At 32.4% G+C, this 24,513-nt stretch overlaps 1 protein-coding gene and 1 pseudogene across 2 annotated transcripts in view; one reads left to right on the forward strand and one right to left on the reverse strand.

Moving 5' to 3' along the window:
- LOC148942992 (nitric oxide-associated protein 1-like) overlaps nucleotides 1-18,680 on the reverse strand; it is a 77,366-nt pseudogene extending 58,686 nt beyond the window's left edge. The window contains exon 1 of the transcript XR_016143060.1: nucleotides 18,601-18,680. The product of XR_016143060.1 is annotated as a nitric oxide-associated protein 1-like (transcript). The remainder of the gene's footprint in view (nucleotides 1-18,600) is intronic.
- LOC148942993 (uncharacterized) lies at nucleotides 2,570-2,965 on the forward strand. The gene has a single exon (XM_089102418.1). The coding sequence runs from the start codon at nucleotides 2,570-2,572 to the stop codon at nucleotides 2,963-2,965; it is 396 nt and encodes a 131-aa protein (XP_088958544.1).
- Nucleotides 18,681-24,513: the final 5,833 nt, after the last annotated feature.

Here is a 24,513-nt window from a genome sequence, read left to right on the forward strand (position 1 = left end):
CAATTTCCAATCAAATGAGCTCTCTCTGAAGTTTATACAAGCATCCCTTCTGTAAGAACCATACATGCCCCCAGGGCATAACTTACAACAACTTACCCCGGGCCCTGGGGGGTTGTGTCAACACCAGAGTTTCAGTGATCTGACCTTTTAACCATTTTTAACAAAATAGCTATCTCAAAATTTTTAACTGATACATTTGGGAAAAAAGGGCGTGGGGGGAAGGGGCTAGTTGCCCTCCAATCTCTTTTGAGTCTTAAAAAGTCAACAAGAACTATCACTTTCCAAACAAACTAGCCGTCTCTGTAGTATATACAAGCATCCCTTCCATAAGAACCATATATGCTCCCAGGTTATAACTTTCAACGCCTCCCCCGTGCTCTGGGGGGTTTTGTCGACACTAGAGTTTTTGTTATATAACCTTTTAGCAATTTTTAACAAAATAAGTGCCTTATAAGCCCCCAGGGCATAACTTATAACGCCTGCCCCCAGGTCCTGGGGGGGGGGGGGGTATGTTGATATCAGAGTTTTATTATCTGAACTTTGAATTATTTTTAACAAAATGGCAAAACTTTTATCTAATGCAATTGGGGAAGAAGGGCGTGAGGGGGGGATAATTGCCCTCCGTTCTCTTTTGACTCTAAAAAGGTGGAGTAGAACTTTTATTTTCCAATCAAATGAGCCCCTTCTGAAGTTTTTACGAGCATCTTTTCTATAAGAACCATATGTGCCCCCAGGGCATAACTTGCAATGCCTTCCCCCGGGCCCTAGGGACTTGTGGTGACCCCGGAATTTTTGTTATATGATCTTTGAACTATTTTTAACAAAAAGCTACGTAAAATTATTTGTCGGACATACTTGGGGAAAAAGGGTGTTTGGCTAGTTGCCCTCCAATCACTTTTGAATCTTAAAAAGGGCACTAGAACACTCGATATCCAATTGAATGAGCCCAATTTGAAGTTTATACGACGACCCCATCCATATAAAGTGCCCCTGGAAAAAAAGTAATAATAAAACATTGGAGTTGCATGGCCTTTACTATAGGAAACACTGTAGCGTTGCCTCTGATATTATCCTATATGATATGTAAGTACAGATTTTTGAAACCTCAAGGACATTATAAGAATTAAAGATGTGTGGTTTAATATAATTATGGAAATTAGCGTGACCATTGTTATAATTTTTTTGCTGAAATGCAGTGAGTAGTTTGGAAATTCTCATAAGAAAGTATATTTTCATTATTTTTGCTCCTTGGCCTTTAAAGTTTTAGGAGAAGTAATCAGTTGAAAATAAAATCTGTGCCATTGAAAGCTCATGATCCAAAACCCTATATAGGATAATTGCATCCCCCTTCCACCTTGAACAACAAGCATAATCAATTTTTGCCTGATAGCACTAAAATATATTCTCTATTTTTCCTTCACTTACAGTAGAGTCCTAAAAAGCAAGTACCTATTGTAAAAATTGCCTCAACCAGGATTTAAACCTAGGCTACCCCAGTCACAATACAGTATCCCAACCTATTTAACAGCATGTAAATATTATGCTTCAAACTAATCTGAGATATTAAAAGTGGTAATTATAAACCAGAAAAGGTCTTAGCATGTGGTGGCGTCGATTTGGAGGGGGGCATTTGCCCCCTAAAAATTCTTTTTAGGGGTTATTTCCATTGAAAAAATGCACATATATTTTTTCACAGGAAAAATAAAAAACAGACAAATTTGCCCCCCCCCCGCCTTCCCTAGATTTCCGAAATATACATCTTGTTCAGTCCAGATTTTCACAAATTCACTCCTTTTTAAGCATGGAAACAGCATACACTGTCCTGTTTCTTTTTTTCTTTTACATCTTCATGCACAGTCAGTGGTGTCAATTGGAAAGGAGGGGATATACATTTCGCTATATTTTTTTTACCCCCTGCCCCTAGATTTGTTATTCCCCCGTCCCCCCGGTTGGTTTTGAAAAATAATCTTTTTTAGGTATATTCATTGTGAAATATCTCTTTTGGATATTTTTTTAGTGAAAAAGAAATGGCAATATTACCGCCTCTTTAGATTTCGAAACATAGATCCCCCCCCCTATTTTTATAAAGTTTGAGCATAATTAAAAAAAAAACTCTATTTCATATTAAGACTGTAAAATAGTAAGATAGATAGTCACTACAGGGACACTTCTGTCTTTAATATTCAGTCAAAATCATGCAGTAACCCAAAGAAATAGATCAGAAAAAACAATTACATTTCCCTCTCAATGTGCATTTTAATTGCAGATTAAATTAAATTCCTAGTATTTTTAGCAAATAACAACACATCTCAATTTAACTATGTTTGGCAAATAATTTAGTGGCAAATTTGGACTGTATGATTGTAAATTGCATGCTGTATAAAATGCAGTCACATAAATTTTACCAATGCCCCCCACTTTGCATGCAGTGCAATGTAGTTGCATGTAGGGAATGCAGAGAGGTCTGTGATACAACTACTTACCCTCCTCGTCTCAGAGATTAATTTTAATCAAAACAGCTATCGATGCACAATCTCTGCAAGAGGACCTTGACAAGCTCAATAGTTGGATGTCCAACTGGCTGATGGAAATCAATATCGACAAAACCCAAAAGCTAACGATAGGGAAACCTACTATCCACTATGAATATAGACTAGGAGACTTACCAATCACATCATGCCAGGAGGAGCATGACTTGGGAGTTGTCATTGACAGCAACCTAGACTTCCAGGCCCACTACAACAGCATTATTGGGAAAGCAAATCGTGTTGCAGGAGTTTTAAGGCACGACTTCACTTTTGGAAATGATAAGACCCTTTGCCTTCTCTACGAAGCTTTGGTACGGCCAATCCTTGAATATGGTCATTGCACTACACGTCCCTTTTACAACAAAGACATCGAAGCTCTCGAAAAAGTTCAAAGACGAATAATAAAGTTCTGTCCAACTTTGAGAAACTTACCTTAAGAAAATAGGCTCCACAAGCTCAAACTTCCTTCACTAGCTAATCGACTGCACCGAGGCGACCTCATTGAGGTATACAAGCTTTGCTAAGACGCGTACGAAACCATCCAGGCTACCGATGATCTCAGCTTCAGCCACACGAACCTTCGTGGTCACAACCTCAAGCTTCAAGAGGAGTGGTTCCAAAAGGACATCGGCCATTGGGCGTTAGTAGTATGTACATAATGAATTTGCGTGCGCCCCCGTACCAAACAGGTTTCTGGTAGGTATAATCTGGTTTGGTAGGTATAATCTGGTTAGGTGGGTATAATCACATTGCCTATTCAAAGGTAGCGTGCAATTTAAACTGTATCAATTATTTTATTCCAGTTTTTCTAAACCAGTATTGTCTATAACTTAATTTACGTAGGTTAAACTTCCGGTGGTTAAGAAAGCGTAACGAGTAATTAAAGTATGAGAAATGGGATGCTATAATTAGAATGGTTTTAAGCTGAAAATTGTGACGTAAAAATAACTCAGTTATTTGCTTGCATGTATAGGAATTCCCATGTTATTTGCTTGCCTGTATTTTGTGTTAAATAAGTAGTTTTTGTATCTTTTAAAAGAGCTTTAAGGGGTTTGAGAGACTCAGTTGCCTGATTCTGTGTGGTTTTTCTTTACTTAGTGCTCATTAAAAACGAAGTTTTTGTTTTAAATAAGTAGTTTTTGTATCTGTTAAAAGAGCTTTAAGGGGTTTGAGAGACTCTGTTGCCTCATTCCGTGTGGTTTTATTTACTTAGTGCTCATTAAAAACGAACTTTTTGTTTTAAATAATTAGTTTTGTATCTGTTAAAATAGCTTTAAGGGGTTTGAGAGACTCTGTTGCCTGATTCCGTGTGGTTTTTCTTTACTTAGTGCCCATTAAAAACGACATTTTTGTTGTAAATAAGTAGTTCTTGTATCTTTTAAAAGAGCTTTACGGGGTTTGAGAGACTCGGTTGCCTGATTCCGTGTGTTTTTTCTTTACTTCTTGCTCATTAAAAACGACATTTGTGTTTTAAATAAGTAGTTATTGTACATGTTTAAAGAGCTTTACGGGGTTTGAGAGACTCTGTTGCCTGATTCCGTGTGGTTTTTCTTTACTTAGTGCTCATTAAAAATTAAATTTTTGTTGTAAATAAGTAGTTCTTGTATCTTTTAAAAGAGCTTTAAGGGGTTTGAGAGACTCTTTTGCCTGATTCCGTGTGGTTTTTCTTTACTTATTGCACATTAAAAACTAAATTTTTGTTGTAAATAATTAGTTCTTGTATATTTTAAAATAACATTATGGGGTTTGAGATACTCTGTTGCCTGAGTCCGTGTCGTTTTTAATTAATTTATACCCATTAAAGACAAAATTTAGGATATCTGTTAAATATAATATTCTTATAAATATTCAAATAGCTTTAATGTCTTTGCGAGACTCTGAAATGCAGTAGTTTTTCAGTAAAGACACTCGATATGCTAAAAGTGTTTAATTCAAACTTTTTTAAAACTTCAAAATTTTTCAACTTTATTTATTTTTTTCTTTTTGTACATAACTTAAAATGTCAAAATATGCTTACAGTTCTAACAATTGCGCTCTGTGATTGGTCAGAGACACGATGAGACTTTCCCACTGGTATTCTATGACCGGTTATTGACACTAGCTAATCTATTGCATGTATTAAATCAGTATTTTTTACGCAGTGGAACGATAAACACATAAGTCATATCTTTAAAAAAAAAGTGAAGATGGAGCATTTTAATAAAGTGTGTTTACATAACAAGGTTATTGTAGCATTGAATGCCGACAAAGAAAAGTATTTAAACTTTGAAACAAGTACAGGTGGTAGCACTATTGGAAATGTATGCATGTATTGTCATGACAGTAAGGAATTAAATTTCTTTGGAATACCGAAAAATTCAACTCTTATGTTGGTGGTTATGCGAGATTGAGATCTCCAGAGATGATTGCACTCAAAGAGAATGCCAACATAAAAATAATCATTGATGATAGAGGACAACTCCTTGCTACTGTTGTAGGTAACACATTACCTACTGATACATCCAATCGTCACCTTTCGGGTATTAGCATTCAACGAAAGATCAATAAAAGAAAGGCCTACTCTTCTACTAATATCGTAAACCATATCTTGTCTACGTGCCGAAACTGTTACCTGTGTAAAAATAATGTGATTATAGACAGTCATATAGCCAGAAAAATAAAAAGGGTATTGTTAGAAAATATCACTATGGAATATAAAGATGAATCGATGAAAAACAAAGCACCAGCAAAAGTTACTGCCATTGATCAAACAGTCATTGAACCAAATAATACCAAAGACGAAAAGCATATTGAGCCTGTTGATGACACACCAGTAAAAATTGTGTATGACTCAAAATGGAATAATGATTATTCTACTGATTACGAACTAAGAGAAGACAATAGCTATAATATCAAGAGAGAACATGGTGAACTATCTTATGGAACAGATTCAAAATGTCCAAAGTTAATCATTGATATTAATAATGTATTGTAATATATTTTTTGTATTAATATTCTACATAGCATTATTTCATTAAAAATATATTATGCATTACATTGTTATGTGTTCATTATTTTTAGAGTAAGCTAGCATATCAAACGTTTAGAAGGTCTAATAAAACATCGGATATGTAAGAAAAGGAATTTGCATACATCTATTGTCAGACACATGGGATAACATTGAAAAAATCTTGGTATCAGAATGAATAAATTATTTATCAACATCCGTTAATGGACATGTCATTATGAAAAAATTGTAAGTAAGCAAGTAAGTAACAAACTCTTTCTTGAATTCACCTCTTTGTTACACAATACAGAAATTTAATTAAGGAAATTATGAAAAAAAAATTGTAAGTAAGTAACAAACTCTTTCTTGAAGTCACCTCTTGGATACACAATGCAGAAATTTCATGTAAGAAATTATCAAAAATTGTAAGTAAGTACAAAATTCTTTCTTGAATTCACCTCCTGGATAAATAAAAAAGACATTTCATTCAAGAAATTATGACAAATTCATAGTAAGTAACAAACTCTTTCTCGAAGTCACCTCTTGGATACAAAATGCAGAAATTTATTCTTTCTTGAATTCACGTCCTGGATAAATACAAAAGACATTTCATTCAAGAAATTATGACAAAATTCATAGTAAGTAACAAACTCTTTCTCGAAGTCACCTCTTGGATACAAAATGCAGAAATTTCATTTAAGAAATTTGAAAAAATTTTAAGCAAGTAATAAACTCTTTCATGAAGTCACCTCTTGGATACACAATGCAGAAACTTCATTTAAGAAACTATAAAAAAAATATAAGTAAGTAAGTAACAAATTCTTTCTTGAAGTCACCTCTTGGCTACACAATACAGAAATTTCATTAAAGAAATCATGAAAAAATTGTAAGTACGTAGTAAATTGTTTCTTGAATTCGCCTCCTGGGTAAATAAAAAAGACAGTTCATTAAAGAAATTATGAAAAAATTGTAAGTAAGTAGCAAATTCTTTCTTGAATTCACCTGCTGGTTAAACAAAAAAGACATTTCGTTCAAGAAATTATGACAAAATTCCAAGTAAGTAACGAACTCTTTATTGTTTTCATAACTTAGATACACGATGTAGAAATTTAATTCTCAGTAAGTAACAATTTCTTTTCTTGAAGTCAACTCTTGGATACACAATACGGAAATTTCAATTAAGAAATTATGAAAAAATTGTAAGCAAGTAACAAACTCTTTCCTGAAGTCACCTCTTGGATGCACAATGCAGAAACTTCATTTAAGAAACTATGAAAAAATTGTATGTAAGTAACAAATTCTTTCTTGAAGTCACCTCTTGGATACACAATACAGAAATTTCATTAAAGAAATTATGAAAAAATTGTAAGTAAGTAGCAAATTCTTTCTGGAATTTACCTGCGGGATAAACAAAAAGACATTTCGTTCAAGAAATTATGACAAAATTATACGTAAGTAACAAACTCTTAATTGTTTTCACAACTTAGATCTACGTTTTAGAAATTTAATTCAAGAAATTATGAAGAAATTCTTAGTAAGTAAAAATTTATTTCTTGAAGTCAACTCTTTAATACATAATACGAAAATTTCATTCAAGAAATTATGAAAATATTTGTAAGTAAGTAACAAACTCTTTTTGTTTTCACATCTTGGATATACAGTACAGATACTTCATTCAAGAAATTATGAAAAAATTGCAAGTAAGTAGCTTTTTTTTCTCTTTATCACAAACAATTTTCACTTAGCTGCACGATGTAGAAATTTAATTTAGGATAGTTTTATTCATTTCATTAAATTATGAAGAAATTGTAAGTTAGTAACAATAGCTTTCTGAATTCGCTTCCTGGACACAATACAGATATTTAATTCAAGAAATCATAATAAGATTGCAAGTAAGTAATAAAGTCTTTATTGTTTTGACCTATTGGATACACAATACTGAAATTTCATTCAAGAAATTATGAAGGAAATGTAAATAGGTAACACACTCATGTTACCTAATGGATACACAATGCAGAAATTTCATTTAAGAAATTATCAAAAATTGTAAGTAAGTAGCAAATTCTTTCTTGAATTCGGCTCCTGGGTAAATAAAAAAGACAGTTCATACAAGAAATTATGAAAAAATTGTAAGTAAGTAGCAAATTCTTTCTTGAATTCACCTGCTGGATAAACAAAAAAACGTTTCGTTCAAGAAACTATGACAAAATTCCAAGTAAGTAACAAACTTTATTGTTTTCATGACTTACATACACGATGTAGATATTAAATTCAAGAAATTATGAAAAAATTCTCAGTAAGTAACAATTTCTTTCTTGAAGTCAACTCTTGGATACACAATACGGAAATTTCATTTAAGAAATTATGAAAAAATTGTAAGCAAGTAACAAACTCTTTCCTGAAGTCACCTCTTGGATACACAATGCAGAAACTTCATTTAAGAAACTATGAAAAAATTGTAAGTAAGTAACAAATTCTTTCTTGAAGTCACCTCTTGGATACACACAATACAGAAATTTCATTAAGGAAATTATGAAAAAATTGTAAGTAAGTAGCAAATTCTTTCTTGAATTCACCTGCTGGATAAACAAAAAGACATTTCGTTCAAGAAATTATGACAAAATTCTATGTAAGTTACAAATTCTTTATTGTTTTCACGACTTAGATATACGATGTAGAAATTTAATTCAAGAAATTATGAAGAAATTCTCAGTAAGTAACAAACTCTTTTTTTGATTTCACCTCTTGGATATACAGTACAGATACTTCATTCAAGAAATTATGAAAAAAATCGCAAGTAAGTAACTTTTTTTTTCTCTTTATCACAAACAATTTTCACTTAGCTACACGATGTAGAAATTTAATTCAAGAAATTATGAAAAAATTCTCAGTAAGTAACAATTTCTTTCTTGAAGTCAACTCTTGGATACACAATTCGGAAATTTCATTCAAGAAATTATGAAAATATTTGTAAGTAAGTAACAAGCTCTTTATTGATTTCACCTCTTGAATGTACAGTACAGATACTTCATTCAAGAAACGTGATTAAACACGTTTTGAAACTACATGCTATTTGCTTGCCTTTCCTTGGCACCTTTCCAAATGAGCGGGGATTTCCCACCGGTTCCTACACATTGCAAAAAAGTGAGCAGTACAAAAACTCCACGTTTTCAACCAGACTGGTTTTTTCAGCTAAATCTTTGGAAACAGCCCAGCCTATATTTCTGACCGTTTAAGTTTTGATGTTAGTGTTGTCAGTCAAAAGCTATGACCTTGAGAAAAGAGCTTGACAAATGTACCTGATTATCGAAAAATGGGGGAAACATCCTCCAAAAGTCGACAGGACTGCCCCCCTCCAGCGCGTTCTCGGTTATGTTGAATAAAATATGCAAAGTCGACATAGCTTTATTATATTTTTTAAGGTTAATTTAGACCAGGTTACGTGCGCGCACGTAACCTCGTCTAAATTAACCTTAAAAAATGAAAGGCAAGCAAATAGCATGTAGTTTCAAAACGTGTTTAATCACGTTTCTTGAATAAAGTATCTGTACTGTACATTCAAGAGGTGAAATCAATAAAGAGCTTGTTACTTACTTACAAATATTTTCATAATTTCTTGAATGAAATTTCCGTATTGTGTATCCAAGAGTTGACTTCAGGAAAGAAATTGTTACTTACTGAGAATTTCTTCATAATTTCTTGAATTAAATTTCTACATCGTATATCTAAGTCGTGAAAACTATTTATGATAAATAGAAAAAAAAAGTTACTTACTTGCGATTTTTTCATAATTTCTTGAATGAAGTATCTGTACTGTATATCCAAGAGGTAAAATCAAAAAAAGAGTTTGTTACCTACTGCGAATTTCTTCATAATTTCTTGAATTATATTTCTACATCGTATATCTAAGTCGTGAAAACAATTAAGAGTTTGTTACTTACCTAGAATTTTGTCATAATTTCTTGAACGAAATGTCTCTTTGTTTATCCAGTAGTTGAATTCAAGCAAGAATTTGCTACTTAGTTACCATTTTTTCATAATTTCCATTATGAAATTTAGTTATTGTGTATCCACGAGGTGACTTCACGAAAGAGTTTGTTACTTGCTTACAACTTTTTCATAGTATCTTAAATGAAGTTTCTGCCTTGTATATCCAAGAGGTGACTTCAGGAAAGAGTTTGTTACTTGCTTACAATTTTTTAATAATTTCTTGAATGAAATTTCCCTATTGTGTATCCAAGAGTTGACTTCAAGAAAGAAATTGTCACTTACTGAGAATTTTTTTCATAATTTCTTGAATTAAATTTATACATCGTGTATATAAGTGAAAAGTGTTTTTTATAAAGAGAAAAAATAGCCACTTAATTGCAATTTTTTCATAATTTCTTGAATGAAGTATCTGTATTGTATATCCAAGAGGTGAAAACAAAAAGAGTTTGTTACTTACTTGCAAATATTTTCATAATTTCTTGAATGAAATTTCCGTATTGTGTATCCAAGAGTTGACTTCAAGAAAGAAATTGTTACTTACTGAGAATTTCTTCATAATTTCTTGAATTAAATTTCTACATCGTATATCTAAGTCGTGAAAACAATTAAAAGTTTGTTACTTACTTAGAATTTTGTCATAATTTCTTGAACGAAATGTCTTTTTGTTTATCCAGCAGGTGAATTCAAGAAAGAATTTTGCTACTTACTTACAATTTTTTCATAATTTTCTTTAATGAAATTTCTGTATTGTGTGTATCCAAGAGGTGACTTCAAGGAAGAATTTGTTACTTACTTACAATTTTTTCATAGTTTCTTAAATGAAGTTTCTGCATTGTGTATCCAAGAGGTGACTTCAGGAAAGAGTTTGTTACTTGCTTACAATTTTTTCATAATTTATTAAATGAAATTTCAGTATTGTGTATCCAAGATTTTACTTCAATAAATAAATTTTTAATTACTGATAATTTTTTCATAAATTCTTTAATTAAATTTATACATCGTGTATCTAAGTCATGAAAACAATAAAGAGTTTGTTACTTACTTGGAATTTTGTCATAATTTCTTGAACGAAATGTCTTTTTGTTTATCCAACATGTGAATTCAAGAAAGAATTTGCTACTTACTTACAATTTTTTTATAATTTCTTTAATGAACTGTCTTTTTTATTTACCCAGGAGGCGAATTCAAGAAAGAATTTGCTACTTACTTACAATTTTTTCATAATTTCTTTAATGAAATTTCTGCATTGTGTATCCATGAGGTAACATGAGTGTGTTAACTATTTACAATTCATTCATAATTTCATGAATGAAATTTCAGTATTGCGCGTCCAATAGATGAAAACAATAAAGACGTTATTACTTACTTGCGATTTTATTATGATCTCTTGAATTAAATATCTGTATTGTGTCCAGGAAGCGAATTCAAGAAAGCTATTGTTACTAACTTACAATTTCTTCATAATTTAATGAAATGAATAAAACTATTCTAAATGAAATTTCTACATCGTGTAGCTAAGTGAAAATTGTTAGTGATAAAGAGAAAAAAAAGTTACTTACTTGCGATTTTTTCATAATTTCTTGAATGAAGTATCTGTACTGTATATCCAAGAGGTGAAAACAAAAACAGTTTGTTACTTACTTAAAAATATTTTCAAAATCTCTTGAATGAAATTTCCCTATTGTGTATCCAAGAGTTGACTTCAAGAAAGAAATTGTTACTTACTTAGAATTTCTTCATAATTTCTTGAATTAAATTTCTACATCGTATATCTAAGTCGTGAAAACAATTAAGAGTTTGTTACTTACTTATAATTTTGTCATAATTTCTTGAACGAAATGTCTTTTTGTTTATCCAGCAGGTGAATTCAAGAAAGAATTTGCTACTTACTTACAATTTTTTCATAATTTCTCTAATGAAATTTCTGTATTGTGTATCCAAGAGGTGACTTCAAGAAAGAATTTGTTACTTACTTACAATTTTTTCATAGTTTCGTAAATGAAGTTTCTGCATTGTTCATCCAAGAGGTGACTTCAGGAAAGAGTTTGTTACTTGCTTACAATTTTTTCATAATTTCTTAAATGAAATTTCCGTATTGTGTATCCAAGAGTTGACTTCAAGAAAGAAATTGTTACTTACTGAGAATTTTTTCATAATTTCTTGAAGTAAATTTTTACATCGTCTATCTAAGTTATGAAAACAATAAAGAGTTCGTTACTTACTTTGAATTTTGTCATAATTTCTTGAACGAAATGTCTTTTTTGTTTATCCAGCAGGTGAATTAAAGAAAGAATTTGCTACTTACTTATAATTTTTTCATAATTTCATTAATGAACTGTCTTTTTTATTTACCCAGGAGGCGAATTAAAGAAACAATTTACTACGTACTTACAATTTTTTCATGATTTCTTTAATGACATTTCTGTATTGTGTAGCCAAGAGGTGACTTCAAGAAAGAATTTGTTACTTACTTACTTACATTTTTTTTAAAGTTTCTTAAATGAAGTTTCTGCATTGTGTATCCAAGAGGTGACTTCAGGAAAGAGTTTGTTACTTGCTTTAAATTTTTTCAAATTTCTTAAATGAAATTTCTGCATTGTGTACCCAAGAGGTGACTTCGAGAAAGAGTTTGTTACTTACTATGAATTTTGTCATAATTTCTTGAATGAAATGTCTTTTTTATTTATCCAGGAGGTGAATTCAAGAAAGAATAAATTTCTGCATTGTGTATCCAAAGGTTACTTCGAGAAAGAGTTTGTTACTTACTATGAATTTTGTCATAATTTCTTGAATGAAATGTCTTTTTTATTTATCCAGGAGGTGAATTCAAGAAAGAATTTTGTACTTACTTACAATTTTTGATAATTTCTTAAATGAAATTTCTGCATTATGTATCCAAGAGGTGACTTCAAGAAAGAGTTTGTTACTTACTTACAATTTTTTTTCATAATTTCCTTAATTAAATTTCTGTATTGTGTAACAAAGAGGTGAATTCATGAAAGAGTTTGTAACTTACTTACTTACTTACAATTTTTTAATAATGACATATCCATTAACGGATGTTGATAAATAATTTATTCATTCTGATACCAAGATTTTGTCAATGTTATCCCATGTGTCTGACAATAGATGTATGCAAATTCCTTTTCTTACATCTCCGACGTTTTATTAGACATCTAAACGTTTGATATGCTAGCTTACTCTAAAAATAATGAACACATAACAATGTAATGCATAATATATTTTTAATGAAATAATGCTATGTAGAATATTAATACAAAAAATATATTACGATACATTATTAATATCAATGATTAACTTTGGACATTTTGAATCTGTTCCATAAGATAGTTCACCATGTTCTCTCTTGATATTATAGCTATTGTCTTCTCTTAGTTCGTTCTCAGTAGAATAATCAGTATTCCATTTTGAGTCATACACAATTTTTACTGGTGTCTCATCAACAGGCTCAATATGCTTTTCGTCTTTGGTATTATTTGGTTCAATGACTGTTTGATCAATGACAGTAACGTTTGCTGGTGCTTTGTTTTTCATCGATTCATGTTTATATTCTATCGTGATATTCTTTGACAATACCCTTTTTATTTTTCTGGCAATTTCACTCTCTATTATCACATTGTTTTTACACAGGTAATGGTTTCGGCACGTAGACAAGATATGGTTTACGATATTAGTAGAAGAGTAGGTCTGTCTTTTATTGACCTTTCGTTGAATGCTAATACCCGAAAGTGGACGATTGGATGTATCAGTAGGTAATTTGTTACCTGCAACAGTAGCAAGGAGTTGTGCTCTATCATCAACGATTATTTTTATGTTGGCATTCTCTTTGAGTGAAATCATCTCTGGAGATCTCAATCTCGCATATACACCAACATAAGAGTTGAATTTCTTCGGTATTCCAAAGAAATTTAATTCCTTACTGTCATGACAATGCATGCATACATTTCCAATAGTGCTACCATCTGTACTTGTTTCAAAGTTTAAATACTTTTGTTTGTCGGCATTCAATGCTACAATAACCTTGTTATGTAAACACACTTTATTAAAATGCTCCATCTTCACTTTTTTTTTAAAGATATGACTTATGTGTTTATCGTTCCACTGCGTAAAAAATACTGATTTAATACATGCAATAGATTAGGTAGTGTCAATAACCAGTCATAGAATACCAGTGGGAAAGTCACATCGTGTCTCTGATCAATCACAGAGCGCAATTGTTAGAACTGTAAGCATATTTTGACATTTTAAGTTATGTACAAAAAGAAAAAAATAAATAAAGTTGAAAAATTTCGAAGTTTTAAAAAAGATTGAATTAAACACTTTTAGGATATCGAGTGTCTTTACTGAAAAACTACTGCATTACAGAGTCTTTCAAATCCCGTAAAGCTATTTTAAAATGTATAAGAATTATTTACTTAACAGAAATCCTAAATTTTGTTTTTAATGGTTATCAAGTAAAGAAAAACGACACGGAATCAGGCAACGGAGTCTCTCAAACCCCGTAAAGTTATTTTAAAAGATACAAGAACTACTTATTTACAACAAAATTTCGTTTTTAATGAGCACTAAGTAAAGAACAACCACACGGAATCAGGCAACAGAGTCTCTCAAATCCCTTAAATCTCTTTTAAAAGATACAAGAACTACTTATTTACAACAAAAATTTCGTTTTTAATGTGCACTAAGTAAAGAAAAACCACCCGGAATCAGACAAAAGAGTCTCTCAAACCAAGTACGGCTATTTTAAAAGGTACAAGAAATACTTGATTACCGCAAAAATGTCTTTTTGACTGAACTAGAAGTAAATAAAAATGACACGGAATCAGGCAACAAAGTCTCTCAACCTCATTAAATCTCTTTTACCATATACAAGAACTAATTATTTACCACAAAAATGTTTTTTTTAATGGGTTCTAAGTAAAGAAAAACCACACAGAATCAGGCAACAGAGTCTCTCAAACCCCTTAAAGCTCTTTTAACAGATACAAAACTACTTATTTAAAACAAAAACTTCGTTTTTAATTAGCACTAAGTAAAGAAAAACCACACGGAATAAGGCAACTGAATCTCTCAAACCCCTTAAAGCTATTTTAAAATATACAAAAACTACTTATTTAAAACAAAAACTTCGTTTTTAACGAGCACTAAGTAAAGAAAAACCACACGGAATCAGGCAACTGAGTCTCTCAAACCCCTTAAAGCTCTTTTAACAGATACAAAAACTACTTATTTAACACAAAATATAGGCAAGCAAATAACATGGGAATTCCTATACATGCAAGCAAATAACTGAGTTTTTTTTACGTCACAATTTTCAACTTAAAACCATTAATTATAACATCCCATTCCTCATACTTTAATTACTCGTTACGCTTTCTTAACCACCAGAAGTTTAACCTACGTAAATTAAGTTATAGACAATACTGGTTTAGAAAAACTGGAATAAAATAATTGATACAGTTTAAATTGCACGCTACCTTTGAATAGGCAATGTGATTATACCCACCTAACCAGATTATACCTACCAAACCAGATTATACCTACCAGAAACCTGTTTGGTACGGGGGCGCCCGCAAATTCATTATGTACATACTACTGGCGTTCAAGAACCGAGTAACACAGCACTGGAACAAGCTCCCCTTTGAAGTCATCAATGCCAACTCATTAAACTCGTTCAAGCAGGAACTGGACAAATACTACACTGAAAGTGCCTATAACTTTTTTAATTTAAGAGATTTTTGTAGAGGCCCTGTGGCCTATTTATTTTGCATTATATTATCATTATTATTATCAATCTCAACTTGTCTAAGGCTTCAGTAGAGATAAAGCCCTTTCCCAGCATTATTAGAAAAAAAATGCTGATGAAAAAAAGAACAAAGTTGAAACTTGAAATGAACAAAAATTTACTGCTTTTAGTTTATGCAAGATGTTTTTGAAAAACAATTTAAAATAAACTGGTTTATTTGAACTGTAGAATCTTGTAGTTGAGAAACTAGGGCTTTACAAAACCAACAAAATCAATGCAACAAAATATCCCTAGGAGCAAAAATCCCTAAGGAGCCTACAGAAAATAAAAGTCTAATTTACACAGCTACCAACAGTCTTTAAACAGCCATGAAATCAATAAATTTAACCATAGGGCCATTCTTTTAGTCATCTTTGTGCTAAAATCTTACATCTTTTAACAAAGAACACTTAAAAGCAAAAGTGTAAAAGAACAGCCCTCATGTGATTTCAATTCTTCAAAAACTTGAACAAGCTCAGTTTAAGGTGCTAGTTTCTTTGAGAATTCTGCCATTACAAGAAAATGTCCAAAGCCTATGTAGGCTATTTCAAACAGTTTAGAAAAAAAATGTTGCATGAGGTGCAAAGCAGTAAATTTTGTTTCTTTTAACTTTACTCTTTACTTTTGTCAGAAAAATTTGTGATAAAAATTAAATTTTGTGTTACTTTACAGTTTAAAAAAAAATACACAAAAAATCTCATAACAACATATTTTCCCATCTTAAGTGAAGAAACTATTGAAATCAAAATTTGTTTTCGTTAAAATAGGGGATTAAATATAGGTTTTAATTAAATGTATCTATAAATTTTCAATGGTATATCATCCTTGCCAGTTTTGAGGATTTGATAAATAATTTAACTACTTATGATATATTATCATATATGATATACATGTACAGACATTAGAAACCTCAAGGACATAATACAAATTTAAGATGTAGCTGCATCTTCCAGGCCCTAGACAATTTTATCCATGACCTCCAATTCACATAAGTCAAAGTAAGTCTCCACTTCACACCTCCTTAGTTCATATTTTAATACTTTCTCCACTTTCTTTACATTCCTTTTTTTCGTATGATCTGTCACTCAGATAATTCTAGTACAAGTCCTTTTTCCTTTCAATTAAACATAAAGCTTTTTCACTTATATTCTTAGCTGCAGTCCTAGCTTTCTTCCCCAAGACACCTTCAGCAGCTTCACAAATTATTCCAACCATGTTCAAAAATCATGTAGAGGATAATAACATCTCCCCCTCCCCACCTTTAACAAAAAGCATAATCAATTTCTGTCTGGAGGTACTAAAGTCTCTTCTCTATTTCCCTTGACTTACAGTAGAGTACTAGAACGTAAATACCAAATGAAAAAAATTACGCTACCTAAGATTCAAATCTAGGTTACTCTAGCCACAATACAGGGTCCTAACCGCTAAATAATCATCAGTCATAATGTTCTATTTAACAGTGTTTGGTCTGTGGTTTTTGCTATTACTAATTACATGTTTATTACATGCTAACAATTCAAATAATAAGACGGCCAAAGATTTGAAGTTTATCACCACTCTATCCATTTTTTATGCTGCTTTCCAATATAAATCTACAACAAGCACTGACAATCTTTTTGATATAAAAGTAAAATCTGGAAAAGGAATATTCTCAAAAAGCTTATGGGGGAAAACATTTAAATTTATGGGGGGGGGAGGGGGACAGACAGCTTAAAATTCTACTAAAAAAGAAACAGGTCTTGCACTTTCAAAAACCAAAGCAAATGAAAAATAGATTAAAAACCCAAAATTAAGGCAAAACCCTTTTTGGCAGAAATCAGACCTTTCATTCAAGCAGTTTTCTAAACCCTAGACATAAGAAAAGGGTAGCCAAAGTAGCTTAGCAAAACCTTTTAGGATAAATGTTCAGCCTAGGATTCATTCCTAAAAGTTTCATTTACCTAGCTCAACTACCTTCCAAGATAGCAAAAGCCCCTAAATTAGAATTTTATTACATTTAAATGTGGAAAAACAAAGTTTTCCAGGTTTGCGAGAATCCAATCCAAACTAGCCAAGTCTGATCATTTTTTTTTGGTTATCATATAGTTTACATATGAAAAAGTATGAATACATCACTTGATGCCTTTTTTAATGTTCTCTGTAAATATAATAATTATTACAAAGCAAAATTCATTTTGAGTCCTCAAAGGGGCTGAAAATAGCCCATAGTAGCCAAGATAAAAAAAAATAGTAAAAAAAAAATCTAATAAAATAAAATTTTTGTTTACAGCTAAAAAAAATGGTAACTGATGGTAATGGTAACATGTCATTTTGAAAACAAATTTACAGGAATTAAAAAAAAAAGCCTGAAACCTTAAGTTATAAAAAGGTTACAGCCCCACACGTTGAACAACAAGAAAAAAAATCTTTTTGAATGGGTAGCAATTGTGTTTCCCCCTTTTTTTGCTTTGTTGCTAGCAGGGCACTGGAAATAGAGAGCAACAGCTCATAGAGAATTGTTTAGGGGCTTATTTAAAAGCTAATGTTTATATCTAATTAGTTTTTAACTAATTTTTCAACCTTGCATCATAGTCTAAAACTATATGATAAGGTAGTAAGCTACCTTTTGGGGCCACTTTAAGTGCTCAAAATGGAATTTCCCCATAAGCAATTACTATATTTGGACAGTCACACTTCAATAAGAGAAGTCTGTAATCTAGACATTTATTAAAGATCATAATCTAGACAGCTATCCAAACCTGGCTTATTTTCTTTATTTAAAGTCAAAATAATATTTTTGTCACAAGTAAACTAGCTTACATTGCCATACTCTAGCCTACTCAATAGCCAACAGAAAAAAAAAGTTTTTTTTATGAATCGTTTAATGGAAACCATTTTGCAGACCCTTGCCAAACCCTTATCTTCATCATTTACTGTTCCTGAATGTCAGTAAAAATTATACACAAGGAATCAATAAAAACCAGATAAATATACTCTAAAAACATTTTCATAGTTGGAAGTGCCCAGGAGCTGAAATCCTCACTTCTCTAACCAAACTCTTCACTTTTAAGTTGGCCTTGAGTTTTTTTGAATGGTTCTTTGTTTTTGGAGATACATGATATTCAACCTACTACTTATAAATAAATATAACTCACTGACTATGCCTATCTAAGTTATATACAGAAATATATAACTCACTGACATATTTAACCTACTACTTATAAATATAGATAACTCACTGACTAGGCCTATTAAAGGTGTTCTATTCAGACAATATTTTTCATTAGTATAAAATATGCAATTTAATTTACACGTAAGATTAAAAACAATCAAATTATCACAAGGAGAGCATTAGAATTTTACGAATGCCTAGGTGGGATATGGCTCAAAATCTGACGTAACGCCTCAACTGTAAACATGCAACGTGACAACAATAAAAAAAATTCTAATTCTTTCCACGGAGGAATAATTCTTGGGGAAATTTCTCGACATCATATAAAAAAAAAACGAACAGACGCTATTACGTATATGAGGTGTTTGCCACTTCCTCAATACGTCGCTCTTTACGCTAAAGCTTTTTTTTTAGAACTTTTAAAAAGCTTATAATTTTTTAATTAAGCGGCACTTGTATTTGAGGAGTCAATCATCTTTATTAGTGGTCATATAATGGGAAAGTACCGCTACTGGTTACTGGGAAGTATACTGACAGTTTTTTGTGGGAGGGGGAGGGGTTACGTGGAAGGATCTTTCCATGGAGGAATTATTCTTGGGGAAATTTCTCGACATCATGTAAAAAAAACGAATTACGTATATTACGCTATTACGTATATGAGGTGTTTGCCACTTCCTCAATATGTCGCTTTTTACGCTAAAGCTTTTTTTAGAACTTTTAAAAAGCTTCTAATTTTTTAATTAGGTGGTACTTGTGTTTCAGGAGCCATTCTTAAATAATGGGAGAAAAGCCAAACTTTAGCGTAAAGAGCAAGGAATGAAACAGGAGGAAACCCCATCATATACGTAATAACTTCTGCTCACTTAAGTTTTCATTTTGCTCCTAACTTTCAGAGGAAAAATACTGGTAGAAGTTTAGAAACCAGAAAACACCAGACAATTGTATTGAAGATCAGACAGGCATTTTACGGGGTAATGCCTAGACGCTGTATAAAAAAGGGTTTCTAACTCCGGGAACTATATTTACAGTTTAGTTTTTTGGAGTTTAGGGGGAATACAAGATACCTAGGTTGGGTTATGTTATGTATTGAATATATGCTATGTTTGACCCCACCCCACCCCCTAATGTACAAATATATATCCCAAATTTATTTATAAACTATTATATTTTCATCCTATCTTTTTTTATTTCATTATCATTAACAAAATTTCACTTGTCATGTGTTTTCTAGATTCTATACAAGTAAAAAAAAACTTGTTTTTTTATTTAAGCATGAATTAACAATTGGTTTATTAACATAATACATTTTCAACAGCCCCACGTACAGACTTATACTAAATCTAGTGAGCGGCGCAATTTTTTTTCTTAATTTTATTTCAATGGAAATACAAATTAAAAATGACTGGTAATTGTTAATTATACGGAACAGAGTCAGGAATTTTGATCTTTAAAATCGGACAAATTCGGTTTTCCTCTCTGTAATCGGTTATAATTTTCTTATTTTGAGTGAGAAAAACTACGATGTATTTTTATACGATTAATAAAACTACATGTTATTAATCCTTTGAGGGATTAATAACATGTAATATTGTATGTGTATTTAATGATGAATAAAACTTATCTTATCTGATGTAGTAATATTTTAATTAAACATTTAATATTTAGAGGTTGGGAGGGGTTAGGAATGTATGGTCATGTGTTCAGCGCGGCCTGGTTTCCAGACTTTTTCTTCGTAATTTCCATAATTTCGTTTCTCAATTATTATATAATCATCATATTTAGTTATATTTAATTAGGACTAAAATAAACTTCAGTTCTTGGGTGTGTTCCGTACAATTAACAAGTACCAAAGGAATTTTGAAATCCGGTGATGGGAGGAATAAAAGAGGCAAGGGCCCCCTGGAACTAGTTAGTCTACAATGACAACAAAAGCGTAATACCATTCAGTACTCGAAGTTGTAGTTTCTTAGACCTCTTTAGGTCTGAATACCCTAGGCACTGTGCCTGTGGGATAGCCTTGACCTGGAATCGAATAATTGCTTAATCTAGCTTAGACACAAAATACCCACGAAAGAAGTCAAGTTTGGTTAATGCAAATAAAATATAATAAAATAGGATGAATATATAAAAGTTTAGAAACAAATTTTGGCTATATAATTGCGCATTAGGGGGGGGGGGGTGTTAAAGAAAAGCATATATTAAATACGTAAACCTAACCTAGGCGGCTTTTTCAACCCCCCCCCCCTCCCTAAACCCCAAAAAGAACAGTCTAAATATTGTAAACGCAATTAGCAATCACGCTTTACCATCAATTTATCTCTTGCAAATACCCATTTGACGTGTTTCCACTAGTAGTTCCTTGTACAGTATGGTGGCCGAGGTTTACCCCCCCCCCACGCCAAATACCACCCCTCCCCCCCGGAAAATACCCCCTGGTAAATTTCTGAGGGAAATACCCGTGGAAGTTTTATTTGAGTTTTTTATTTCCGTAGGGGGAAGGAATTTTGTTACTCGTGTATTATGAGCAACTCACTCAAGTTTACGCTATATAAAACTCAAGAACAAACTGATTTTTGGTACTTATTTAATAATTTAACTTATTAACTTATTTAAATTTATTTGGTACGCTATAATAATATTGGTACTGGTGCGTTTTATGGTACCCACCGCTATATACTATACATAACGGTGGGTACCATAAAATGCACAAGTACCGAAATTATTATATAGCCAATGCGGCTTGACCATCGGGATATGGACCCCTCTTTCCTCCCCAATAACAATGCTGGAGCTACGCCCCTGAATTATAAATTTACAAAATTTAATTCAGAAAGGGATACTGTATTTAAATAACAATCTACCAGGAATGCAGACAGGCTTTTCTTTTGTAGGGAGGGATGTAAGCTTGGGAACACGCCAAAATGTCGAATCGCATTTATTTTGCCCAAATCTCCAAATCGAGATTTGCACTTTTAGGCACCCTTCCTCCTTCTTTAGGAGACCAAAGATGGATCTTGAATAGTGGCGGTTCTCATACGTTTACATCTTAATTGCCTACTTTTGGGGACCCTATAGAGAGGGTCCTACGATTAACCCAACATTGGCCATGTTCGCTGACAACAGAATCCACAGGAGACTTAAATATGGTTACAGCTCTCCCCACTCATCCAAAATGAGATGATACGCAGTAGGTCTTAGACAGGAGCGTAATTTGCTATGGGGCAAGGGGAGGGGGTGGCAACTTCCCCCCCCAGACCCAAGTTTGCTCCCCATACCTCAGTTTCCCCCCCCCCCCCCTCAGCTGAAATCCAGTTTCTGCAAAAAATCTTGTCAACACTAAGATGAGCCTGCATAGTTCAAGCGTCTACAGAAACGGGTCAGTTTTCTTTAGTAGCCTATATCTTTGCCATTATGGCAATATACGGATCAGTTTTCACTGTCATTTTCCCTTGATTTGGGAAAATTGACGTACTCACCCTCCTGGATTTTGACGAAATTACGCCACCGGTTTTAGAAATAGCAATTTAGTAAAATATACTTTTCTGGTATAACAGCTTTTATTTTTAAATATTAACCCCTTCCCCCCAACATCCTGAAATTTCATAATTAAATTGTAAAATATAAGAGTATAATTATAATGGAAAAAAGCATCTCATCCGTCACAAAACAAGTCCCATCTCATCCAGTAAATATTTGTCAAATCATATTATTGACTTATGAATAAAGTGAATATACCCCTCGATTCCTTTTTTTATGTTCTTTCCAAATATAATGATCATTTTTGTTGGAAATGAATTTTACCCCCACCCCTATATACCAATTCAGGGTATATATTTGCACACTAGGGGGGTGGGGTAAAGTTTAAACTTACCTTCCATTTACATCAGAAGTAAAATTTGCCCCCCCCCATAATGTGCAAATATATACCCTGAATTAATATAAATAGGGATGGGGGTAAAATTCATAGGGTTAAGGGCGGGCTTTCATAGGATCTAGGGTATATGGCTATATCTGGCCTAACGAGGAGGAAAAGACCGGGACATCAACGAAGGGGAGTTGAATGGTAAATTTGTGGGTATTTTTTCATTAGTTGGACTCTTTTTATATCTCAAATTCGAGACACGTTGAAAAACCCGTTTTTCAACGGGATGATACAAGACTCCACTGTAGAGAAATACTATGTATAGCGTGGTTTTAATTGCGTATACGATATTTATAGTATTGTTGTTGTTTTGTTTTTTTGGGGGGGAGGTACCTAGGTTAGGTTGCATATTTAATATATGCTATTCTTTGACCCCTCCCCCAACCCCTAATGTGAAAATATATAGCCCAAATTTGTTTCTAAACTATTATACAGTCATCCTATTTTATTTCATTAGCAATAACCAAACTAGCAGTATATAAAAGAGTAGGTATACTAAAGGAGTACCAAAATTTGTTTATATCCATTTTGTTACGTTTTTACGAGTAAAAAAACATTTCTGGAGGGGTTCAAGCCCCCTACCCCTTCTCTGGGTACGGCCTTGATGGAGGGAAAAGGCAAAAAAGGCATCGAATGGTATATTTAATTTATTCGTAAGTCAATAATATGATTTGCGAAAAATTTACCGTAATTTGCTATGGAGTATAGAGAGCAACAGCCCTCCCCTCCCAAAAGAATCTTAGTTTACCCCTTCCCCTTGCTAAAATTTACTTTCTTCAAAAATCTTGTCAATACTAAGATAAGCCTGCATAATTCAAGCATCTACAGAAACGGGTCAGTTGTCTTTTGTATAGGCTATCTTTGTCTTTATGGTACTATACGGCTAATTTTTTAGTTTTTCCTGTCATTTTCATTTGATTAGGGAAAATTGGCTTCAACTTTGCCCCCCTCTTATAATTTTTAAGAAATTACGCGCAGGGGAATTCAGTAAAAAAAATGGTACAGGGCTGAAATTAGATAGACACAAATTAGTACTCATTCATTAGCTGGATTCTTATATAGTGCTAGTTTGGTTAATGCTAATGAAATAAAATAAAATAAGATGACTATATAATAGTTTAGAAACAAATTTGGCTTCTATATTTACACATTAGGGGGGTGGGGGCAAAGCATAGCATATATTAAAGTACCTCTTTCCCCTTCAAAACCCCAAAAACCTAACTTATCGATTATGATCGATTAAATAACGTATACGCAATTAAAACTACGCTATACAAAGGAGTGCCCATTGTATTTGTCTATAGCCGTGTTGAATCATCCCGTAAAACCGGGTTTTACATTCTGTATCCAATTTGAGATATTTAATAGAGTAGGTATACTGAAGGAGTACCAAAATTTAGTATGCGTTTTTTGAGTTGTTTGTATACCCCCCCCCCCCGAAAAAAACTTTGAGTAAAACCTCCTCCGAAAAAAAAATCCTGGGTACGGCCTTGCCCTCCATCAGAAAAATATCGGGCGTGATTTGCAACACCTTACCTCTGGACGCTTCGAGGAAGACTAAAGAAAAGACGCCAGTGGAAATTAGTTTTCAAACCAAGCGTGTGCAGTTGGTAAGGCATAGATAATAAAAATAACGGTATTTTCATTAACGGAAGGGAGATGACAGATGGGTACACAACACTAATTTTCTGAACTGAAAAAAAATTATGACCCAGATTCGTAAACTACCGTTCAATACGTAAAAATGTACCAAGGATTTCCCATGCGAGAAATGTCAAATTTTTAATCGATTTCATTGTTGGTTAAATAATATTTGTTTTAAATAAAAGTAAAGTGAGACATCAAAGTAAGCAGAAATGATCCTGTGCGTTAAGGAAACTATATAAACCCAGAATTTGAGCTATTGAAAAGGACATATGTTCTTACATCAAAATATGCAGACAAACTGTAGTTAACAAATTTTGAAAACAATTCCACGTACTGATGTATTATATTGGCATTTCTAAAAAGTCAAGTTTGGTTAATGCTAATAAAATAAGATAAAATAGGATGAATATATAATAGTTTATATACAAATTTGGGCTATATATTGGCATATTAGGGGGTGGGGGGGGGTAAAGTATAGTATTC

Source organism: Artemia sp. Qi Xiang Cuo, chromosome 16 (genome assembly GCF_049724085.1).
Source record: "Artemia sp. Qi Xiang Cuo chromosome 16, ASM4972408v1, whole genome shotgun sequence".
NCBI lineage: Eukaryota > Metazoa > Arthropoda > Branchiopoda > Anostraca > Artemiidae > Artemia > Artemia sp. Qi Xiang Cuo.